The sequence below is a fragment of the Oncorhynchus kisutch genome, linkage group LG18 (assembly GCF_002021735.2).
Source record: "Oncorhynchus kisutch isolate 150728-3 linkage group LG18, Okis_V2, whole genome shotgun sequence".
In the NCBI taxonomy this organism is placed as follows: Eukaryota; Metazoa; Chordata; class Actinopteri; order Salmoniformes; family Salmonidae; genus Oncorhynchus; species Oncorhynchus kisutch.
Window position 1 is genome coordinate 70,473,880 of NC_034191.2, and position 25,832 is coordinate 70,499,711.

General features: G+C 40.3%; 1 protein-coding gene across 4 annotated transcripts in view; it reads right to left on the reverse strand.

Moving 5' to 3' along the window:
* The window catches only part of LOC109909644 (brefeldin A-inhibited guanine nucleotide-exchange protein 1), a 97,885-nt gene that overhangs the window by 53,990 nt on the left and 18,063 nt on the right, over positions 1-25,832 (reverse strand). For all 4 annotated transcript variants that reach the window (XM_031796679.1, XM_031796678.1, XM_031796677.1 and 1 more), the window contains exons 2-4: positions 9,333-9,363; positions 883-1,036; positions 94-240 (exon numbers count right to left, since the gene is read on the reverse strand). In XM_031796679.1, coding sequence (XP_031652539.1) covers positions 94-240; positions 883-1,036; positions 9,333-9,363 — 332 coding nt within the window. The remainder of the gene's footprint in view (positions 1-93; positions 241-882; positions 1,037-9,332; positions 9,364-25,832) is intronic.

Genomic DNA, 25,832 nt, shown 5'->3' on the forward strand with positions numbered 1-25,832 from the left:
TAAATAATCACCATGCAGGCAAGAATAGAATCTAACAGCAGAACACACAATATCTAAAACACACTTGCAGACCAAATAACCGCAGATGCCAACCTTAATGATCTGTAGCTGCACCCCCTCATCTGTCTGTGGTCCCTGGAAGCAGCCGCAGATGGTCTCGATGATCCTGTCGATGAGCTTCTTGCCAGGGGCCGTGCTGTCTGGAGCGCTGCCGGTCAGGTGGCCATACGCTATCAGCTTCTACAGGGAAAACACCAAACACACAAAACCACACAGTCAGATAGAGACTAATTTCCCGTGGGAAGATTCTGCGTGGAGACAGAAGAACCTGTCAGGACTGAATGGGATGTGTGAGATACCGAGCTGCATTAGTTCCGGCCTTTTTGTTTTCGTCACTGGTCATTTGGAAGTATCAGGATTGGGGGAAGGCTTTGTCTGAGTTTCCTTTTGCGAAGGCGGAGCTCTTCATTTCTCTCCATTTCTAACACATATAGACCCAGTAGTTAATCACTGACCAAATAATGCAAGATTTGACTTCTGTTTTAACAGAGATGAGATAAACACAACTTCTACATTTCATTCAGAAAACACCCCAAAACATCATGAAGTGCACTGTGAATCAGTGTCACTGAACTTTGAGTCTGTCTATGTAAATACAACATTTATTTATTTCAGGTCAACATCAAATTCCAGTTAGATATTGCACAGAAACTTAAATAGCTTTAGATGACTCCAAGCTGTGTGTATGATTTAATATCAATATAGTCCTGAACCAAATGACCATATTTGTTTTGACATGTCATTACGGTGAAGGGAAGAAACATGCAGCCTAGACAGTTTTAGACACACAGGGTTCACGTCCTGACCTCCTCTACTACTGACCTGTAAACAGTCTAGTGATGTGATGACGATGCGGGGACATTTGGACTGACATGCCAACTCAAACGGCAGGAAGTACTTGTCGGCCTCTACGAAGCTGGTCTTTGATTTGATTGGCGGAAGAGTGCTGGAATCCGATTTGCTGTCTGGAGGAGGACTGGAGAGAGAACAAAAAAAGAAAACCAAGCTCATAGTACATATTGTTACTTTTTATTTCTTAGTTTTTGGGGGGTATTTTTCTTAAAACTACATGGTTGGTTAAGGGCTTGTATGTAAGTATTTCACTGTAAGGTCTATCTATACCTGTTGTATTCGGCACATGTGACAAATACAATTTGAGTTGGTATTCTGTCATCTACACAAAGCATGATAAAAACATCATTTGAAGCTGTATTTATTTCTGGCAATCACATACTATTACTATTAACATAACGTAGCAGGCACAAAAGAAACGTCTGAAACGAGATCCCCTACATACTGGTCTTGACGAGAAGGAAATCAACTATTGGGGGAGGTTCTCTTCTGCACTGTTCAACCAATCCAGCAAATGTAGAGGAGTTAAGACGGAGTGTCACCTTGTTAACGTCCAAAAGGGGAAGCCGTGTCACAAGCTCTCTTTCCATTTCCCCTGACAACCGGAACATCCAGTTGTTGGGGACTCGGCAGAAGCTAACACACTACTGACAGTGTACTATTTCTGTCTTTATGCATGTTCTTTATGCAGCTCAATTTGACGCACTGTAATCAACCAACTCTTATAAAGAAAGGTGCCTGCAATTAATCTACCCCTCATCTATTTTAGGAGAAGAGATCCATGATGTCATACACCTGATAATAATGGTCTCTGCTCTGTCGAGTGTGTCTTTATACTGTCAAAAGCCTTTGTGGCCAAAATCATATCCTTGTTACTGTTGCTATGGAATAAAACCAAGGATAAAGCCATATTTGTGAGTGCTGTTTGTCTTTATGGATCGTCGATCTAAACCAGGGATCCTTAGCTGTACCCTAAAACATTATAAATCTAAACCAGGGATCCTTAGCTGTACCCTAAAATATTATAAATCTAAACCAGGGATCCTTAGCTGTACGCTAAAACATTATAAATCTAAACCAGGGGTCCTTAGCTGTACGCTAAAACATTATAAATCTAAACCAGGGGTCCTTAGCTGTACCCTAAAACATTATAAATCTAAACCAGGGGTCCTTAGCTGTACCCTAAAACATTATAAATCTAAACCAGGGGTCCTTAGCTGTACCCTAAAACATTATAAATCTAAACCAGGGGTCCTTAGCTGTACCCTAAAACATTATAAATCTAAACCAGGGGTCCTTAGCTGTACCCTAAAACATTATAAATCTAAACCAGGGGTCCTTAGCTGTACCCTAAAACATTATAAATCTAAACCAGGGGTCCTTAGCTGTACCCTAAAACATTATAAATCTAAACCAGGGGTCCTTAGCTGTACCCTAAAACATTATAAATCTAAACCAGGGATCCTTAGCTGTACGCTAAAATATTATCCATCAGAACAACCACACCCAAACTGCACTGAGCTCTGAGCCAAGGATGGCGGGAGAGAAGGAGGAAGAGAGAGGGAGAGAGAGAGTGAGAGAGCGAGGAAGAGGGGTGAAGGGCTGTGTTGTTTGTGTCTTGGCAGAGAGAAAGGATGACTTCAGCTTCTTTAGAGTGATGACCTCGCAGAGTGCAGTGGGACATGGGATAGAGAGGGAGAGAGAAAGAGAGAGGGACAGAGAACGAGAGAGAGAGAGAGAGACAGAGGGGAAAAGGAGAAGAGGAAGCATACAGAATTTTGAGAGGCGATGTGGGCATTTCAAATATAATATGGTCTCCCGTCGAGTCCATTCATCACATAATGTTGTTTTGAATGGAAATGTCCATTCTACTTATGCTAATTCTATGAGTCACAGTCCCTCTCTGCTCAGCATGCGTTCTCCCCTCTAATAAGCAACATACAGGATTAGCCTGCTCATATTCATAATTGACATGAAATGGGGTTGAGCCATACATCTATGGAGACTAGAGAATGCGTTGGTCTTACAACTTTTGACACTTTTTGGCTTACAAAAGATCCTTGAGAATAAGTGATGTTATGGGTGTTTTTTCGTATTTTTCTAAAAACCCGAAAGCCAGGGTAACTTTGCGAAAGGTACTACATCCCTCACTCCTCCCCCACCTAAAGTCAACTTGAGCATGGCATTTGTGAGGAGAAGCTTAGATATTGGCCGTGTCTGAATACCCATACTTAGTAGGCCGTTTGAGTATGCCCAAAAATTAAGTTTAATAGTATGCAACATTTCTAAAATCGATCTATACTTTAAATGCCCGGATGTCATACTGATTTTGGTTTTGACAACAGCTGATCAATTTGAAATGTGGTTGTGCTACCGAAATCAACGAATAGCGAGATAAACCGCAATCCCGCATAACGCATTCTCAGTATGTGAAAATCTAATGTTTTATAGTAAATTGTGTATGGTTTAAAAGCCAGGACTCATTTCGCCTCTTCATCTAGTACAAATCGATGCACACTTTTCCACAAGGCATTGAAGATGTGGTCTGTGCCTGGTTCTCTTCAAGTAGCCAAATAACAAAACTAGTCTACTTAATTGGGGAAGATGACGAATAGTGAAGTTTCTGCGGTGGTATTCAAATGTAAGTGAAGTCGTATTTGTTATCCTTAAAATTAATCACGAGTATTGCATCGTGGGAAACTTCTTTGAAAACAGAACTGTTTAACATTTGTGAATGTGTCAGCACCAAGGACTCGGGATGTGGCTGCTTTAATGATGTCCTGTTAATCAGGCCTTTTGATTTCAACATATGTATTGCTTTAGTTTTGTAGGCTAGGCTACCTAATTTAATTAATGGATCAAGCCTTAGCAGTCATTCTGATCTTGATCTCGTTCCCAATGATCAGTGCTTCAGATTATAATGTCGCTGTCCAGCGTTCTGAATTTGCCATGCAACCGACTGTCCACGTTTTTTTCTGTGCAATAGCGTTTCGATTTGAACATTTGTTTTGGTGTGTGTACTAGGCTATTTAATTTAAATATATGTTACAGCACTTTGGTTTCACTAATAAATATGTTTAAATGGAAACAAATGATCTGTTTACGTCTTCAGTCTTTTTTAAATAGGATAGATGGGCTATATGGTCTACAGTATAGGTTGAATGTGCTAAATGGTATGTGCTAAATAGTATGTGACGATGAGTACATAGCAGAGGTGGGACCAAGTCACTATTCAAGTCACAAGTCAAGTCTCAAGGTCCAAGACGAGTCCCAAGTCTTGAGTCAAGTCCAAGTCGTGAGTCAAGTCCAAGTTGTGAGTCAAGTCCAAGTCGTGAGTCAAGTCCAAGTCAAGTCCAAGTTGTGAGTCAAGTCCAAGTCGTGCATTCTAAGAGCAAGTCAAGTCTCAAGTCAAGTAAAAAAAAAATCTACACATGCAATGACATGCAACTACAAACGTATAGACCTTGGGACTATAAGGTTCTATCTGACATTTGTGACATTTGTGTCAAATGAGTTAGTCACATATAAAAGATCTTGGTTCTTTATATGTCCATAAAGTTATATTTTTGAGAAAGTACATTTTAAGTCAAAGAAATCAACAACTAGAAAGTTCTATCTGCAATCCAATCACAAGCTTGAACAAATACAGATGGACCAATCAGGACCAACCCTTCTTCGCCAATAATGGCACGCAATCAAAACAACAAACGTCACATCGTTGTTCAGTGATGGCAAGTAATTTGTCTAATGACCATAATACATGTCTTAATGGATTTGCTGATGTGCTCTGACTCTATTTTGGTAAAATAGTATTATTCTATAATTTATGTATTCAAATGGATAGTCTACTTAACTGAACATGTCTAATTCAAAAGTGTCAGATATAACTTTATTGCTGAACCCAGATTGACATTTCAGAGACATAAGGTTATATCTGCTATTGCACCCACCTAAACATGTTTTTTTTTCAAATGTCTCAGGATTTTGATACTCTGTACTTCAGGTACCTTTAAGGTGACGACCTTAAAAAGGATCCACCCCCTTTTTTTCAATTTTGACATACCCATAAAATGACATACCCAAATCTAACTGCCTGTAGCTCAGGACCTGAAGCAAGGATATGCATATTCTTGACACCATTTGAAAGGAAACACTTTGACGTTTGTGGAAATGTGAAATGAATGTAGGAGAATATTACACATTAGATCTGGTAAAAGAAAATACAAAGACAAAAGATTGTGATTTTTTTTGTACCATCATCTTTGAAATGCAAGAGAAAGGCCATAATGAATTATTCCAGCCCAACTGCAATATATATTTATAGCAATATAGCAGTTTGTGGGCAACGTTTTATACTGATCTAATGACATTGCATTTCTGTTCAACATTTTTTATCAAGACTGCCCAAATGTGCCTAATTGGTTTATTAATACATTTTCAAGTTCATAACTGTTCACTCTGAAACAATAGCATGGTATTCTTTCACTGTAATAGCTACTGTAAATTGGACACGAAATTATTGTCTATTTATTGAGGCTACCAGACATCCATTTTCATTATTTTGTCTACAACACAATTTGATTGTGTAATAATTAATTGTATCAACAAATTCCAAATGCAAGCTTCATAACTCAATTATCAATTTCAAGCAATTTTGATATACCAAAAGACCATTAGGCCTAATTGTTGCTTGATGCCCCGTTGCTGGTGAGCATGCAAAGTAAACAATTAATGCTCTTGACCACCAAACAATCTTTTGAGTTGCATATTTATTTATGGCAATCTTCTCTCCCTACAATTTGACGTTTGCGCTACACCGATTCTATAGCTGTACATCAGCAATCTGTTAGTCCAGTTGTTCTCGAACTTTTTGACTCGTGACCCACAAAAAGGAGTGGTTCAAAGTCCTCGACCCCCTCGCACGCACTTCTCTGGAGCCCAGAGCAAGCAGGATCATATATTTTCTGTCTGTATTTTTCTTTCTCAAAAATATTGTAAATAATTTTCCAGAATATGTTGTCTTCATCCCATAAGTTTTGAAGGCAGTGCGATGCTACAGCTCTCTTTAAACATACCGTACCACCACTGAGGCATATACTTTTAACCCACCCAAACTAGGCCTATCTGAAATAGGAAAATGATCAATGAAATCACTAGCCTATTTTTCTGGCAAAGATGAGTCCGTAGCAGATTGCTAAACTGAATTTTCGATGGATAATATTAACGTAGGTAGGCTACTGCTTTTGCCTGGCAAAACCAGAGAAAGGTAAACAAGTGCTTTCTGGTCACTAATCTGGATACATGCGCCAGCATTTACGAGCCAATGCTGATGACTGGTCATTAATCAACAGTCAACACAACTACATTTTTTGGCTCTGAAGCATAGATTACGATATTTGGTGCAATGCCGGAGGCCTATGTTAGTAACCAGATCGAATAAACAAAGGTATAAATATAAAATACAAATGGTAAGTTATCTAGCCTATAAAAATATGTGTGAATTTCTGTATTTTTCCCATGGAATTTCACACTTGTGACCCCCCCAAAACCTTCTCACTGCGCTACTGTAGGTTACCCGAAATGTGTGGATTGACAGTTTGTTGGTCGAATCAAAGGGCCGAGTGTGCGCTTCACTAGCAAACCTGTTTTTTTTTTTTTTTTGCATGTACGATACGGTCTCTGGTTGGGTGGAGAGTAGCCTAATCCACTGTGACTCTGTGCCACAAAATGAGTGACAAAACATTACAAGATCTGGCCAGATCATTTCAATTCATCAGTCTCAAGTCTATATCGAGTCCTGAATCTTGAGAGAGGGATGGAAATGGCGGCAGAAAGGATGAGGAGGAAAGGAGTGGCACTCATGGTACATTTCATTCCACTGACCCAGTTACCAGGCAGCAGAGCTCCACAAACACACACAAAAACTCTCCTTCTCCCAGGCGAAATCCAGCCTACTTTTTGAGTGTATGTACTGACATGTATGTGCAACTGTTACAGACACAAACAAACACTACATGTTAATATATGTAAATCGTCGTATTTAGTCTGTAATGTCTTTTTCGTTATGTGTCAGACCCCTGTATCGCCAGTTGTCGCCATCCCCCTCCCTCGCAGAATAGAGCCAGGCACTAGGCAGGGGTCCATTAATGACAGGGAAAAGGGCTTTTAGAAGGAGACCAGGCTGAGAGACAAACAAAAACACACTGGAGGTCACACACACAGACACACCCTTTACACTAAACTCAAGGGCAAGCGAAAGGAAAAAATGTAATCATCTAAATTAACTAGGATGTATTTATTTTTGTAAGATTTTATTTCAGAATTTTTTTAAACAATACAAAACATTCACCTACAAACAACAGACACAACATCCACAACATCACCCCTACCCGGACCCACCTGTTCACACCTCCATTTCCATCTCCTGCATCACTCTCCGCCACATGGCCTCAAACTGCACCATTTTGTTTCTCTCTGTCGCCCCACACACTTTAAACATTTAGATAATAAAGCATTTGACCTTCCCATTATGTTAACGACGGATATTGTGGATTGGTTGATTTCCAGTTTTTAAGTATATGTTTTTTTCACGATGATTGATGAGAAATGTATCGTCCAACCCATCGGGTATCTCACTGCACCCTCAGATGCCATGTCTTGAAATATGCAGACAGACGTGTTAGAAGTTTACATGGTAACACTTCTGACGGCCGACTTTCTAATTCTGGCCATACCTTTCGGACTTTATAGCATTCCCAGAAGGCATGGATTATTGAGTGATTGTTAGTTTTACACTTAAGACATGACTCTGCCGTTGTGCTGTAGAATTGGTGAATTTCGTCTCTTGTATAATACATTCTATATATTAGTTGACACTGGATTAAGCGTACATTTTTGTTAACTGTAGTTCCATTAGTTATGTTCCAACATTCCCTCCACCAGTTATTCCCCCCCCCCACCACTAAGAGATTGTCAGCTGAATAGGATCTCTCAAATCCAAAAATGTCTTGATATGAACTGTTTAAGTTGCATGTATTTGAAAATATCTACAATTGCTTTTTAAATTCTGTAATGGAAATACATGTATTTCCTATTACTAAGTAATATACGGTTTTCTATGCCTTTAGTTTTCCATGTGGACCAATGTATCGGTGATTTCTGAAAAGCTATCCAAGGATTGTTCCATAGGGTTGTGTTTTTAGGGAGTGATATTGGTTCTTATAAAATCTGTTTTATTTTCTTCCATATTGTTATAGTGTTCTAACCTATGAAGTTGTTCATGTTCTTAGCTTTATCCTTAAAAAATAGACGCATAACAAGATTTTGGGGGATGAGAATGCGCATCTTCAATATGTACCCATTGTCCCTCTTTAGTACATTTAACTATGTCACAAGTAAAATCCCTGGGTAGCGAGTTGATACAATTTCAAGTCTGGAAGATTAAAACCACCCTCTGACTTAGGAAGATGTAAAACTTTCCTTTGTATTCTATAAGTTACATTTTCCCATATAAAGTCTGCTATGACCAAGTATACTTTTTGAATGAATGTCTTCGGTGGGGTAATTCTTATTACCGAGAATAAATATACAATATTTTGGAGCCATGCCATTCTGAAGATCTTTATTCTACCTGTAAGATTTATGGGAAGGTTAATCCATTATTAGATCTGCTTTCATATTGTTGAGTAATGGGATAAAGTTGTCTTTATATATTCTAAGTATTTTATATTTTTTTGTGGTCCACTTAAAGGATTGCTGTAGATCTCCTATTGCCCTTATTTTGTTTTTTTCCACGTTCATTTTATATCCTGAGATTTCTAAGTATTCTGATTCTTTTTTTTACCAAGGGAGGCATTGAGTTTTCAATATTGATCAGGTGATCATCTGCAAATAAGTTTAATAAACATTCATGTTTACCAATACTGACCCCTGTTACATTTGGGTCCTGTCTAATTATGTATGTAAGAGGTTCAATTGCCAATGCAAACAGGAGGGGGGAGAGAGGACATCTGTGTCTTGTGCCCCTTTCTAAAGCAATTATTATGTGTATATTTTTGGTTTAGGATATCTATATACGATTATTATTAAATGTATTATTTCAGCTGGAAAGTTTTGAATTGAAAAGGCCATTCACAACAGCCATTATAGATACATATATATCTTCTTTTTTTTGCATATGGTATTAAACTGAATCATATTTTTGTATTTGTTTGTAAGTATCTATTTTGAATAAACCTTGTTTGATTGATATGTATTAAGTCTGGTAAGAATTCTGCCATTCTGTTACTTATGAGCTTTGTTATTATATTATTGTCACAATTTATTAAACTTATGGCTCTTTAATCTCCAGATCTTTTAAAATATGCACACGGGGTGTAACCAGGATATATCTCTGTGAAACTGAATTCAAATCAACATACCTTAATTTTTCAGACTCTTCCTTTATTTCCTCTGAAAAAAAAGAGAGAAAGAGAGGGAGGGAGACAGTTAGAAACATTGAAATAACAGCCAAGTATGAGAGTAAATTCTGCAGTATTTTACTAAACTAATGACACCATTGGGAATAGCAGATAGCAGGGCCAGGCAGCGGTAAGGAGCCTGCATCTAGCGGATCTATCTTCCCTCTCTCGTATCCAAGGCTCCTAGTGAATGTCTGAAGAGTCAGAGAGAAGTGTTAATGCATGCTTGAAGAGGATAAGAACCTATTAGGACAAGGATTGGCCAGAAGAACCGTTCAATGTCTGTATGCATACTGTGAATAGTGACATTCTCAAAGGGATACACACACTTACATGTGCACACACGTAAGCACGCACTCACGTAACAGTCTTGCTTCCGTCCCTCTCCTTACCCCAACCTAGGCTCGAACCAGGGACCCTCAGCACACGTCGACAACAGTTACCCATGAAGCATTGTTACCTATCGTTCCACAAAAGCCTCGGCCATTGCAGAGCAAGTGGCGTCAACGATTGACACACTACTAGTGCGTACCGCTGACTAGCTAGCCATTTCACACCGGTTACACACATTCATTAGGAAGTTAGCGATGCCTGGGTTGACTCATAACCTGTAGCCCCCGCGGTTATATCAGCAGGGCGGACAGTTTAGGGTCATTAAATACTGTGTGGCTAAAAGGTGGGTGGCAGGCGGGTTGAATAAAGAGAAACAATACCTTAGAACTGGGATACGTGCAATGCTGTCCGCTGTACGCCAAATAACAATGTGATTCACATTTTCAAACAGTCCATTTATATTTCCATCGGCTATACATTTAGGTTTTTACTTGTCTTCTCGGCCTTCACTAGCATAAAAACTAAGTACAGGCACAGACTGTGTGGGAAATGATTTAAGACATACTCTCCAATACAACCCAACATTGCAGAGTTATGTGCATCATTTCAAGCACACCCTTCTCATTAACCTGTGGTGAGTTATTCACCATTTTCGATGAACAAATAAAGTTTAATATATAAGATTGTTAAATAAAGAGCAAAATCATTGATTATTATTATATTATTATTTGTGCCCTGGACCTATAAGAGCTCTTTGTCACTTCCCACGAGCCGGGTTGTGACAAAACTCACACTCATTCTTATGTTAAATAAATGTATCGTATAGTGTGTGTGGGGCAGGCATACAAAAGATGGCAAAAAACAACATTTGAGAGTGTGCTGACCCTGGTGCTGGAGGGGGTACGCAGCTGGAGGTTGAATGTTTGAAGGGGTACGGGACTATAAAGAGTTGGGGAACCATTGGCCTACATGTATGCTTGGTGACTGTGTGAGCCACACCAACACACCCAATCATTGTTCTAGACTCGACGAGAGGAGTCTGGGTGCTGTGCCGCTGTGCTCTGCCTGATGCTGTATTCACTCTGCTCTGCAGCAGTGGATGTGGATGTTAGCGGCAAAGCCTGGGTTTAATTCACACAATGATATACAGGTGGCATCAAAGCATGGGTTTAATTCACACACTGATATACAGGTGGCATCAAATCAAGGGTTTAATTCACACAATGATATACAGGTGGCATCAAAGCCTGGGTTTAATTCACATACTGATATACAGGTGGCATCAAATCAAGGGTTTAATTCACACAATGATATACAGGTGGCATCAAAGCATGGGTTTAATTCACACACTGATATACAGGTGGCATCAAATCAAGGGTTTAATTCACACAATGATATACAGGTGGCATCAAAGCCTGGGTTTAATTCACATACTGATATACAGGTGGCATCAAAGCCTGGGTTTAATTCACACACTGATATACAGGTGGCATCAAATCAAGGGTTTAATTCACACAATGATATACAGGTGGCATCAAAGCATGGGTTTAATTCACACAATGATATACAGGTGGCATCAAATCATGGGTTTAATTCACACAATGATATACAGGTGGCATCAAAGCTTGGGTTTAATTCACACACTGATATATAGGTGGCATCAAAGCCTGGGTTTAATTCACACACTGATATACAGGTGGCATCAAAGAATGGGTTTAATTCACACACTGATATACAGGTGGCATCAAATCATGGGTTTAATTCACACAATGATATACAGGTGACATCAAATCATGGGTTTAATTCACACACTGATATACAGGTGGCATCAAAGCCTGGGTTTAATTCACACACTGATATACAGGTGGCATCAAATCATGGGTTTAATTCACACAATGATATACAGGTGGCATCAAAGCATGGGTTTAATTCACACAATGATATACAGGTGGCATCAAAGCTTGGGTTTAATTCACACACTGATATATAGGTGGCATCAAAGCCTGGGTTTAATTCACACACTGATATACAGGTGGCATCAAAGCCTGGGTTTAATTCACACAATGATATACAGGTGGCATCAAAGCCTGGGTTTAATTCACACACTGATATACAGGTGGCATCAAAGAATGGGTTTAATTCACACACTGATATACAGGTGGCATCAAATCATGGGTTTAATTCACACAATGATATACAGGTGACATCAAATCATGGGTTTAATTCACACACTGATATACAGGTGGCATCAAAGCCTGGGTTTAATTCACACACTGATATACAGGTGGCATCAAATCATGGGTTTAATTCACACACTGATATATAGGTGGCATCAAAGCCTGGGTTTAATTCACACACTGATATACAGGTGGCATCAAAGCCTGGGTTTAATTCACACACTGATATACAGGTGGCATCAAAGCCTGGGTTTAATTCACACACTGATATACAGGTGGCATCAAATCATGGGTTTAATTCGCACAATGATATACAGGTGGCATCAAAGCATGGGTTTAATTCACACAATGATATACAGGTGGCATCAAAGCTTGGGTTTAATTCACACACTGATATATAGGTGGCATCAAAGCCTGGGTTTAATTCACACACTGATATACAGGTGGCATCAAAGCCTGGGTTTAATTCACACACTGATATACAGGTAGCATCAAAGCCTGGGTTTAATTCACACACTGATATACAGGTGGCATCAAAGAATGGGTTTAATTCGCACAATGATATACAGGTGGCATCAAATCATGGGTTTAATTCAGACACTGATATACAGGTGACATCAAATCATGGGTATAATTCACACAATGATATACAGGTGGCATCAAAGCCTGGGTTTAATTCACACACTGATATACAGGTGGCATCAAATCATGGGTTTAATTCACACAATGATATACAGGTGGCATCAAAGCATGGGTTTAATTCACACAATGATATACAGGTGGCATCAAAGCTTGGGTTTAATTCACACACTGATATATAGGTGGCATCAAAGCCTGGGTTTAATTCACACACTGATATACAGGTGGCATCAAAGCCTGGGTTTAATTCACACACTGATATACAGGTGGCATCAAAGCCTGGGTTTAATTCACACACTGATATACAGGTGGCATCAAAGCCTGGGTTTAATTCACACACTGATATACAGGTGGCATCAAAGAATGGGTTTAATTCACACACTGATATACAGGTGGCATCAAAGAATGGGTTTAATTCGCACAATGATATACAGGTGGCATCAAATCATGGGTTTAATTCAGACACTGATATACAGGTGACATCAAATCATGGGTATAATTCACACAATGATATACAGGTGGCATCAAAGCCTGGGTTTAATTCACACACTGATATACAGGTGGCATCAAATCATGGGTTTAATTAACACAATGATATACAGGTGGCATCAAAGCATGGGTTTAATTCACACAATGATATACAGGTGGCATCAAAGCTTGGGTTTAATTCACACACTGATATATAGGTGGCATCAAAGCCTGGGTTTAATTCACACACTGATATACAGGTGGCATCAAAGCCTGGGTTTAATTCACACACTGATATACAGGTGGCATCAAAGCCTGGGTTTAATTCACACACTGATATACAGGTGGCATCAAAGCCTGGGTTTAATTCACACACTGATATACAGGTGGCATCAAAGAATGGGTTTAATTCACACACTGATATACAGGTGGCATCAAATCATGGGTTTAATTCACACACTGATATACAGGTGGCATCAAATCATGGGTTTAATTCACACAATGATATACAGGTGGCATCAAATCATGGGTTTAATTCACACACTGATATACAGGTGACATCAAATCATGGGTATAATTCACACAATGATATACAGGTGGCATCAAAGCCTGGGTTTAATTCACACACTGATATACAGGTGGCATCAAATCATGGGTTGTCACGTTCTGACCTTTATTTCCTTTGTTTTGTCATTATTTAGTATGGTCAGGGCGTGAGTTGGGGTGGGCAGTCTATGTTTGTTTTTCTATGATTTGGGTATTTCTATGTTTCGGCCTAGTATGGTTCTCAATCAGAGGCAGGTGTCATTAGTTGTCTCTGATTGAGAATCATACTTAGGTAGCCTGGGTTGCACTGTTGGTGGGTGATTGTCTATGTTGATGGCTTGTTTCAGCGCAGATCGCATTAGCTTCACGGTTGTTATTTTGTTTACTGGTTTTGTATAGTGTTTCAGTGTTCAGTGTTTTCTTTATTAAAATTCATGATGAACACATATCACGCCGCATTTTGGTCCTCCGATCCTTCTCGCCTCTCCTCTTCAGATGAAGAGGAGGACGACCGTGACATGGGTTTAATTCACACACTGGCATCAAAGCCTGGGTTTAATTCACACAATGATATACAGGTGGCGTCAAATCATGGGTTTAATTCACCCAATGATATACAGGTGGCATCAAATCATGGGTTTAATTCACACAATGATATACAGGTGGCGTCAAACCATGAGTATTGTAATGAAACAGCAGGGAGCAGGTCTCGAACCCTCGACCTTCGAGCCCGAGGTCCGGCGCGCTATCGACTGTGCAGTAAAAGCATGCTCATGTGCAGAGCCGATTTCCGCGCTTATAAACCCATGGTCGTTACACTATCTCTCTCAACACTGTGACTCAAGGGGAGGAAACGCGTGCGTGTGTGACGTTTGTGTGCCAATTTTCACAGCAGTTTAGGAAGTGTATTAAAACACATAACAACACTCCAAAGAACACTGCCCTCTTGTTATTAAAAAGGCCATTCAAATAGTGACAGCTTAATTATTCATATTACAAAATCTACTTGAGAGTCAAGCTAGCGCACAACACTGGTTTCCCTTTTCCTTTCAGGACCACTTTACAGTCTAGTAGGAATAGAATAAATCACCAGTCGATCACAGGCAGTCATTGAATCATTTGTAATATTTCCTCTTGAAAGCTCTTTGTACTCCAGATACAGTTACATACCAAATAAAGGGGGCATTTATGAACAAGTAATATAGACTAGAGGGTGGCTGTCTGAAACCGTGTTGTGTCCTTGTAGAACAGATCTGACAACTGATCTGAAGACATATTAGCATGTCAAGCTTTCATCCCATTCTACACCAGTCTGTCTGTGTAGAGGGCCGCTCCCTTGATCTTTCTGGTCTGTGTTTGTCTTTCTCTCCCACTGCTATTTGTCTCTATGACTGGCTACTCTCTGTGTGTGTGTGTGTGTGTGTGTGTGTGTGTGTGTGTGTGTGTGTGTGTGTGTGTGTGTGTGTGTGTGTGTGTGTGTGTGTGTGTGTGTGTGTGTGTGTGTGTGTGTGTGTGTGTGTGTGTGTGTGTGTGTGCCTATGTGTTACGTGTGCGTCTCTGCATGTGTGTTCAGTCTACAGGGGCTGTAAAGCCCCAGTGAGGTAGTTTTATTCTACAGGGGCTGTAAAGCTCCAGTGAGGTAGTTTTATTCTACAGGGGCTGTAAAGCTCCAGTGAGGTAGTTTTATTCTACAGGGGCTGTAAAGCCCCAGTGAGGTAGTTTTATTCTACAGGGGCTGTAAAGCTCCAGTGAGGTAGTTTTATTCTACAGGGGCTGTAAAGCCCCAGTGAGGTAGTTTTATTCTACAGGGGCTGTAAAGCTCCAGTGAGGTAGTTTTATTCTACAGGGGCTGTAAAGCTCCAGTGAGGTAGTTTTATTCTACAGGGGCTGTAAAGCTCCAGTGAGGTAGTTTTATTCTACAGGGGCTGTAAAGCTCCAGTGAGGTAGTTTTATTCTACAGGGGCTGTAAAGCTCCAGTGAGGTAGTTTTATTCTACAGGGGCTGTAAAGCTCCAGTGAGGTAGTTTTATTCTACAGGGGCTGTAAAACTCCAGTGGGGTAGTTTTATTCTACAGGGGCTGTAAAGCCCCAGTGAGGTAGTTTTATTCTACAGGGGCTGTAAAACTCCAGTGGGGTAGTTTTAGTATGACTGAGAGGCAGTGATTAAGCAGGGAACAAGAAGGCAATGTGGACTAAAGCCTTATCCTGGGAGGAGAGTCAACAGTGATAAGAGACGCAGCGGAGCAATAACCTTCAGATACAGAGATACAGAGAGGGAGGAGAAAGAGAGACAGAAGAGGGAGAAAGAGAGAGGGAGGCATCAATGGAATTAAGAAAGAAGAAGGAACCAGAGAGAGGGAGAGAGTTGAGGAGGAAAAGCGAGTGAGGGGGGAGAGGAAGAGAGGATGAGAAATGAGAGATTTAGATTTTATTTTACTAGGGCGACAGCTAGCCTTACTGGGGTCCGACACAAAACGAAAAAGACATTACAGACAAGACTACAATTTACACACCTTAACATGTAGTGTGTGTGTGGGTGTCTGTGTGGGTGTCTGCGTGCGCATCTAAAAGTTACACATACAGTGTATTCGGAAAGTATTCAGACCCCTTGACTTTTTTCACATTTTGTTACGTTACAGCCTTATTCTAAAATGAATTGAAATTGCTTTCCCCCCCACATCAATCTACACACAATACCCAATAATGACCAAGCAAAAACATATTTTCTGTTTTTTTTGCAAATGTATTCAAATGTAAAACTGAAATACCTTTTTACATAATTATTCAGACCCTTTGCTCCAGATTTCTCTGTGGAGATGGGAGAATCTTTAGTTTTTTTGAGTAAATATTTTCTGAACTCTATTTCTTGAACTGCATTGTTGGTTAAGTAAGCATTTCACGGTCTACACCTGTTGTATTCAGCGCATGTGGCAAATAACATTTGATTTGATCTTTACAACTATTGAATCAATATGTTTTGACTATGACAGTTTACAGTCCAAGGTAACACCAAGTAATTTAGTCTCCTCAACTTGCTCAACAGCCACACCATTCATTACCAGATTCAGCGGTCTAGAATTTAGCAAATGATTTGTAGCTAATACAACGCTCTTAGTTTCAGACATGCTCAGGACCAGTTTAATACTGGCCACCAATTCTAAAACTGACTGAAACTTTTTGTTTAGGGTTGCAGGGATTTCACTAGCTGTGGTTGCTGATAGGGATGAATCATCAGCATACATGGACACACAGGCTTTGTTTAATGCCAGTGGCAGGTCATTGGTAAAAAATTGAAAAGAGCAGAGGGCCAAGAGAGCTTCCCTGCAACACACCACACTTTACATGTTTGACATTAGAGAAGCTTCCATTAAAGAAAACCCTCTGTGTTTGATCAAGAACTCTGAATCCACGATATGGCAGAGGTTGAAAAGTCATAACACATATGTTTTCTCAACAACAGGTTATGGTCAATAATATCAAAGGCTGCCCTGAAAACGAATAATACAGCTCCCACAATCTTCTTATTATCAATGTATTTCAATCAATCATCAGTCATTTGTGTACATGTTGAGTGCCCATCTCTATAAGCATGCTGAAAGTCTGTTGGTCATCTGTTTACAGAGAAATGGTATTGTGTTTAGTAGCAAATAAATAAAATCCAACCGTTTGCTAAGAGCTGGTAGTAAGCTGATAGGTCTGCTGTTAGAACCAGTAATGGCCGCTTTACCATTCTTGGGTAGAGGAATGAATTTGGCTTCCATCCAGGCCTGAGGACAAGCACTTTCCTCTAGGCTCAGATTAAAGATATGACAAATAGGAGTGAATATAGAGTCAGCTACCATCCTCAGCAGCTCTCAGTAGTTTCCTGCCTAAGTTGACCCACTTTGACAATGAAGTAAACATAATCATACAAATAATTGGCAACATCAAATGGTTTAGTGATGAAAATAAGTCATCCGATTTGATGAAAATGGAGTTGAATGTCTTTCTGCCCATCATTTCAAGTCCTCCAAAGGTTTTTCCATCATTCTTTATATCAATGATCTTGGCTTCATAATACAGTTTATTTTTCTTCTTCTTGAGTTTAGTCACATTATTTCTGAATTTGCAGTAAGTCAGATGTGCAGCCAGGCTTAATAGCCAATCATTTTGCCCCATCTCTTTCAACCATACAGTTTTTAAATTCCTCTTCAATCCATGGAGGCTTAACAGTTCTAAGAGTCAGTTTCTTAAAAGGTTTATCGATAATTGGAAGAAGCAATTTAATAAATTAATCACGTGTCTGGATGCTCGTTATTAATTACATCAGACCAACACATATTTATTAGGAGAGGTAAGGAAAGGGGGGGGGGGGTCCATAATGTGCTGTTCAAGAGCAGATGAACTACTCATTACACATTCTAGTGTGGATCAAGACAAGCTCACGTATCTGACCTCTGCACCTCACTGAATAGCCCATAACCTGTTACAGCCTTGTTCTAAAATTGATTAAATATTTTTTTTTATCTATAAATAATACCCCATAATGACAGCGAAAACAGTTTTTTATACATTTTTGCAATTAGAAATAAGAACAGAAATAAATTATTTACATAAATATTCAGATCCTTTGCTATGAAACTCGAAATTAAACTCAGGTGCATCCTATTTCCATTGATCATCGTTGAGATGTTTCTACAACTGAATTGGAGTCCATCTGTGGTCAATTAAATTGACTGGACATGATTTGGAAAGGCACACACCTGTCTATATAAGGTCCCACAGTTGACAGTGCATGTAAGAGCAAAAACCAAGCCATGAGGTCAAAGGAATTGTCCGTAGAGCGCCCAGCCAAACTGAGCAATCGGGGGAGAAGGGCCTTAGTCGGGGAGGTCACCAAGAACCTGATGGTCACTCTGACAGAGCTCCAGAGTTCCTCTGTGGAGATGGAAGAATCTTCTAGAAGGACAACCATCTCTGCAGCACTCCACCAATCAGGTCTTTATGGTAGAGTGGCCAGACGGAAGCCACTCCTCAGTAAAAGGTTCATGACAGCCCACTTGGAGTTTGCCAAAAGGCACCTAAAGACTCTCAGACCACGAGAAACAAGATTCTCTGGTCTGATGAAACCTAGATTGAACTCTTTGGCCTGAATGCCAAGTATCACGTCTGGAGAAAACCTGGCACCATCCCTACGGTGAAGCATGGTTGTGGCATGCTTCATGGGGATGTTTTTCAGCGGCAGGGATTGGGAGACTAGTCAGGATCGAGGGAAAGATGAACGGAGCAAAGTACAGAGAGATCCTTGATGGAAACCTGCTCTCAGACTGGGGCGAAGGTTCACCGCAGGAGTGGCTTTGAGACAAGTCTCTGAATGTCCTTGTGTGGCCCAGCCAGAGCCCGGACTTGAACCCGATCGAACATCTCTGGAGAGACCTGAAAATAGCTGGGCAGCAACGCTCCCCATCCAACCTGACAGAGCTTGAGAGGATCTGCAGAGAAGAATGATAGAAACTCCCTAAATACAGGTGTGCCAAACTTGTAGCGTCATACCCAAGAAGACTCAAGGCTGTAATCGCTGCCAAAGGTGCTTCAACAAAGTACTGAGTAAAGGGTCTGAATACTTATGCAAATGTGACATTTCCATTTTTTATTTGTAATAAATTAGCAAAATTGTCAAAGACCTGTTTTTGCTTTGTCATTATGGGATATTGTGTGTAGATTGATGAGGGGGGAAAAAAACGATTTCATCCATTTTAGAATAAGGCTGTAACGTAACAAAATGTGGGAAAAGTCAAGGGTCCAGAATACTTTCTGAATGCACTGTACATATTTCACGAGGAGTAGCCTATAGATTTGTTCTCTCCTTTCAGTGTGCACATTTTTGTTCCAGCACAGCACCATCACCCCCAGAAATTGACCTCGCGGTCACCACTGTTTGAAGCCCATAGCAGCATTAGAACACAGGCTGACAGACCTTTGTAACATAGCCGTGTTGACTCAGTCCTTGCTGGGAGAGAGTAGCGGAGATAAAACAGTGGCTCTGTGCTACTGTGACTGCACCAAGACCCTTCAAATAAAAATATATGAATCCTTCAGACAGCATATCCACTGCATAGCTTTTTTCTGTTTCATAAAGACAGATTCATATGCAAGAGAGTGTAAGGAGTCAAAATAATGTAGTGATATCTATTCAACAGGCATACATCAGCCCTGTATTGGATCATCTCTTGGGCATACAGTTGTTTAAACCAAGGCACACACAAAAAGTGTTGGATTGGAATGTCGGGGTAGTCATCTTCACTGTCAGCTATATCATGTCATTAGTTGAATGTGTAGGTAGTGTTGACGAGTAATTGTCACCAGTGGCGTTGAGCGCTGAAACCATGGCAACGGTAAGAGCTAACCAGGGCCCTCAGTGAGACAGAGTAACATCCTGGACACCCCAGAGAGTTTTTATTCATGTGGAAGTGGCTGCCCGATTTGGTGCCTCAACCCTCCCAATACCTGAATTCAACAGAGACACACACCCACACAACACACGACTCTGATGCATACAGACACACACAGACACAAAGACAGGCAGACGCACACACACACACAGACACACACACAATAGGATGACCTATTATTAATTTGCATCTCATTTTCAGCAAGTGAACCATGACAGCCCTTTTGTGTCCCAAAGCTGTTATGAATACAGCCAATTAACGGGGAAAATTTAATGTGACTAACTTCACCTCTTGTTGCCTGTCTCTCTGCCCTATAATATAAAATCTCTTCCACAACCCACAAGTCACAACATTCACCAAGCAGCACTAAAAACAACACATTAGAAGTCATATTTATTATCCTGTATTGATGTCTGTGCACTAGCCTGGTTCTGTGGTTCTGCTGAGAGCTTTGTGTTTTATCTGTTCTTTGTTTTATGTTGTTCTGTGTTTTTATATTGTTCTGTGTATTATGTGGTTCTGTGTATTTAAAAAATATATATATATTTTACCTTTATTTAACCAGGCAATCAGTTAAGAACAAATTCTTATTTTCAATGACGGCCTAGGAATTGGGTTTACTTGATAGCTACCTACACAAATAGCTAGCTAGAACAAAGTGTTAATAAGATAAATTCATTTAAAAAGATTAAAAGCAATACAAAAAGGTTGCCTGTTCAGGGGCAGAACGACAGATTTGTACCTTGTCAGCTCAGGGATTTGAACTGGCAACCTTCCGGTTACTAGTACAACGCTCTAACCACTAGGCTACCCTGCCGTGGTTCTGTGTATTATGTGGTTCTGTGTATTATGTTGTTCTGTGTATTATGTTGTTCTGTGTATTATGTTGTTCTGTGTATTATGTTGTTCTGTGTATTATGTGGTTCTGTGTATTATGTGGTTCTGTGTATTATGTGGTTCTGTGTATTATGTGGTTCTGTGTATTATGTGTTCTGTGGTTCTGTGTATTATGTGGTTCTGTGTATTATGTGGTTCTGTGTTTTATGTGGTTCTGTGTATTATGTGGTTCTGTGTATTATGTGGTTCTGTGTATTATGTGTTCTGTGTTTTATGTGTTCTGTGGTTCTGTGTATTATGTGGTTCTGTGTATTATGTTGTTCTGTGTTCTATGTGGTTCTGTGTATTATGTGGTTCTGTGTATTATGTGTTCTGTGTTTTATGTTGTTCTGTGTTTTATGTTGTTCTGTGTTTTATGTTGTTCTGTGTTTTATGTTGTTCTGTGTATTCTGGGCTTGAGTGGTAATCAAAGGACATGAACACCAGGCAGAGTGAGAGGCATGCTTTCCCACCAGTAGCCTAACAATCACACATGACAATGCTGATGACCGAGTGAGTGAGTGAGTGAGTGAGCGGTGACAAACATAATGAGTTGAGTTATTCTAAAATGGATTAAATTGTTTTTCCCCCCTCATCAATCTACACACAATACCCCATAATGACAAAGCAAAAACAGGAATTTTAACATTTTTGCTAATTTATTGCGGTGAACCTTCGCCCCAGTCTGAGAGCAGGTTTCCATCAAGGATCTCTCTGTACTTTGCTCCGTTCATCTTTCCCTCGATCCTGACTAGTCTCCCAATCCCTGCCGCTGAAAAACATCCCCACGAAGCATGCCACCACCATGCTTCACCGTAGGGATGGTGCCAGGTTTTCTCCAGACGTGATACTTGGTATTCAGGCCAAAGAGTTCAATCTAGGTTTCATCAGACCAGAGATTCTTGTTTCTCGTGGTCTGAGAGTCTTTAGGTGCCTTTTGGCAAACTCCAAGCGGGCTGTCAGGTGCCTTTTACTGAGGAGTGGCTTCCGTCTGGCCACAAGGAAGATATATTTTAATATCTGATCAAATAGTCTTCTTAATTGAATGAATTATTTATTTTACCTCACGTTAGTCTCATTCCAAACGTCATAAATTGTTGGTTATCTGCACAAACCCAGTCTTCACTATGAGTCATTCATACATCAATTGTGTTAAATAATTTATTTACTAACTAAGTAATTCAGAGAAATGCATAAACAAACAGTAGATAGTTACAAGGAAATGATAAAGGAGTTTCCCTAGTGGGATAAACCGGTATCGCGGCTTGGTGAACAAAAAGGGAAGTGGGGGTCAACTGAGACGAGACACTGCAAAGTTGATAATTATAACAATTGAAATGCTAATCCTTTGCACATGAACGCTCACTCATTCGGGAATAATCTCAATCAAAATATATATATTTACGCTCAGTGTGTCGTCGGGATTAGAGGTCGACCGATTATTATTTTTTTCAACGCCGATACCGATTATTGGAGGACAAAAAAAAGCCAGGGCCGATTATTGGAGGACTTTTTTTTAACCGCCGATACCGATTAATCGGACAATTTTTTACAATTTCTTTGTAATAATGACAATTACAACAATACTGAATGAACACTTACTTTAACTTAATATAATACACCAATACAAATCTATTGAGCCTCATATAAATAATGAAACATGTTCAATTTGGTTTAAATAATGCAAAAACAAAGTGTGGGAGAAGAAAGTAAAAGTGCAATATGTGCCATGTAAAAAAGTTTACGTCAGAACATGAGAACATATGAAAGCTGGTGGTTCCTTTCAACATAAGACTTCAATATTCCAAGGTAAGAGGTTTAAGGTTGTAGTTATTATAGTATTTATAGGACTATTTCTCTCTATACCATTTGTATTCCATATACCTTTGACTATTGGATGTTCTTATAGGCACTTTAGTATTGCCAGTGTAACAGTATAGCTTCCGTCCCTCTCCTCGCTCCTACCTGGGCTCGAACGAGGAACACAACGACAGCCACCCTCGAAGCAGCGTTACCCATGCAGAGCAAGGGGAATAACTACTCCAAGTCTCAGAGCGAGTGACGTTTGAAACGCTATTAGCGCACACCCCACTAACTAGCTAGCCATTTCACATCGGTTACACCAGCCTAATCTCGGGAGTTGATAGGCTTGAAGTCATAAACAGCACAATGCTTGAAGCACAGTGAAGAGCTGCTGGCAAAACACACAAAATTGCTGTTTGAATGAATTCTTACGAGCCTGCTGCTGCCTAACACCGCTCAGTCAGACTGCTCTATCAAATCATTGACTTATAACATTGCACGCAGAGTCATCCGACCATTGATATGGTCGAATCCGGAAACTATCATTTCGAAAACAAAACGTTTATTATTATTGCATATGCATATATGCGAAAATAATAAACGTTTTATTTTCAAAATGATCGTTACCGGATTCGACCATATCAATGGTCGGATGACTCCGCGTGCAATGAACACAAGAGAAGTGACACAATTTCACCTGGTTAATATTGCCTGCTGGATTTCTTTGAGCTAAATATGCAGGTTTGAAAAATATATACTTCTGTGTATTGATTTTAAGAAAGGCATTGATGTTTATGGTTAGGTACACGTTGGAGCAACGACAGTCCTTTTTCCGCGAATGCGCACCGCATCGATTATATGCAACACAGGACACGCTAGATAAACTAGCAATATCATCATCCCTGTGTAGTTAACTAGTGATTATGTTAAGATTGATTGTTTTTTATAAGATAAGTTTAATGCTAGCTAGCAACTTACCTTGGCTTCTTACTGCATTTGTGTACCAGGTAGGCTCCTCGTGGAGTGCAATGAGAGGCAGGTGGTTAGAGAGTTGGACTAGTTAACTGTAAGGTTGCAAGATTGAATCCCCGAGCTGACAAGGTAAAAATCTGTCGTTCTGCCCCTGAACAAGGCAGTTAACCCACCGTTCCTAGGCCGTCATTGAAAATAAGAACGTGTTCTTAACTGACTTGCCTAGTTAAATAAAGGTATCAAATATATTCAAAAAATTGGCCAAATCGGTGTCCAGAAATGCCGATTACCGATTGTTATGAAAACTTGAAATCGGCCCTAATTAATCGGCCATTCAGATTAATCGGTCGACCTCTAGACTGTATGTGTGTATCAAGGTGGCATCTAGATGGTTATTAGTTATTTCTTGTGTAGGCTGCTATCCTACTTGAAACTAGGCCTCTAGACTGTCAGCCCAGGCTCCAGCCCTGCAGTCATCTCTCCATGCTATCTAAGTACGAGTGAGATTTGTCTGTACAGCCACTTCGTCCCCAGTATCCAAGAGGACAGTCAGGCCCTTTAACACCCCCTCAGGCTGTCACTCTGTCAAACAGAATGTCAGTGTAAAGAGGGCTTAGAACTCCCTGATTTGATATGATGTATTAGGATCCCCATTAGTCGACGCCAATGGCAACAGCTAGTCTTACTGGGGTCTGACACATAACGAAAAAATCGTTTACAATTTACATACATTTAAAAACATTAACATGCAGTGTGTGTGTGTGTGTGTGTGTGTGTGTGTGTGTGTGTGTGTGTGTGTGTGTGTGTGTGTGTGTGTGTGTGTGTGTGTGTGTGTGTGTGTGTGTATCTATCAGTTACACATACATGTCATTATATACACACAACAAGTGGGTCACATGGGGAGAGGCGTTGTTCCGTGAGGTGTTGCTTTTTTACATTTTTTTCAAACCTGTCAAACAATGTCAGTGTAAAGACTGAGCCTCCCTGTACACCAGTCTCACTGCCTGGACTCACTAGGTGTGGATGGAACGGTATTACCACTAGCTATAATACCCTGCACACAGGAAAACACTCACAAAGATACAAACAGACAGAAACACATACACACATGAACTTCCCCTTAAACTGGAAACTGATATTATTCATCTACACAATACCTGCTGTCCTCTCCCTGGCCAATGGAGAACCAGAACGCTTCCTGAAATTCATAAACAACATCAAACTCATTGGTCTCCACTGACACTTAATATGCTTTAGATAATGGTAGGGCCTTAGCCACAGTCTAACAGCAAGCAGGGTCGATTTTTAAATAAGATTTACTTCACTACAGCAGCTACTGTGCTGCTAAGGATAGCAGACTTGTTTACATTGAATAGAGAGGAGGCAAACCAGGAATACCCTCTCTCTGATACACAATAACACACACACACTGGCTGTAAACAATGGATGAGATGGTTACAGAGGTTGATCTGTTTAGTAAGTTGATCCTACCTTCCCTGATCTGATAGCACAACCACATTATAAACACCTCTGTTCATACTGTACATTCTGCACATTTCCTGAGAGAAACAGAGGGGCTGTTATGACGGGAGCGCAACAGAACAGACCACATTTCCTGAGAGAAACAGCCTTCCTCAGATGACAGGCTCGTCACTGAGACACTGCAATGAACACACCCCACTCAGAACTATGTGCTGGCTACTTGATAGTTAAGGATTGTATTGAATGTCTGATACAACAACTGACAACAAGGGGCTGACCAGTGGTCACAGTAAGAAACAAACTAAAAGTGTCTCTCTTCTCATGATTTGCAATGACTGCAGATTCAAGAAACTCAAGCTAAAAAGACAAAGTCCTGTTTGAAAGCTCACCTCCAATCCTCCTTTATTCAAAGGGTATTGAATAGGTATTGGAAGGTTTATTTGGGAGCAAGCACACGCAGATGAGCAGTTTGATGATGCGTACAAGCTGGCACACAGCGATGCCACGGCTGGAAGGCTACGATCTATTTCTATGGGCTGACTACTTCACCTGGAAAAGGATTCCTGCTGACTCAAGCTGTTTGATCAACACTACTAATTCAATAAGCAGCTCCCACCCTGGCAGTGACACACACACACACACACACACACACACACACACACACACACACACACACACGGAAGAAGGGAGGAGGATAGGGGGAAGGAAGGACATAACCTCCTACCATAGACAGGT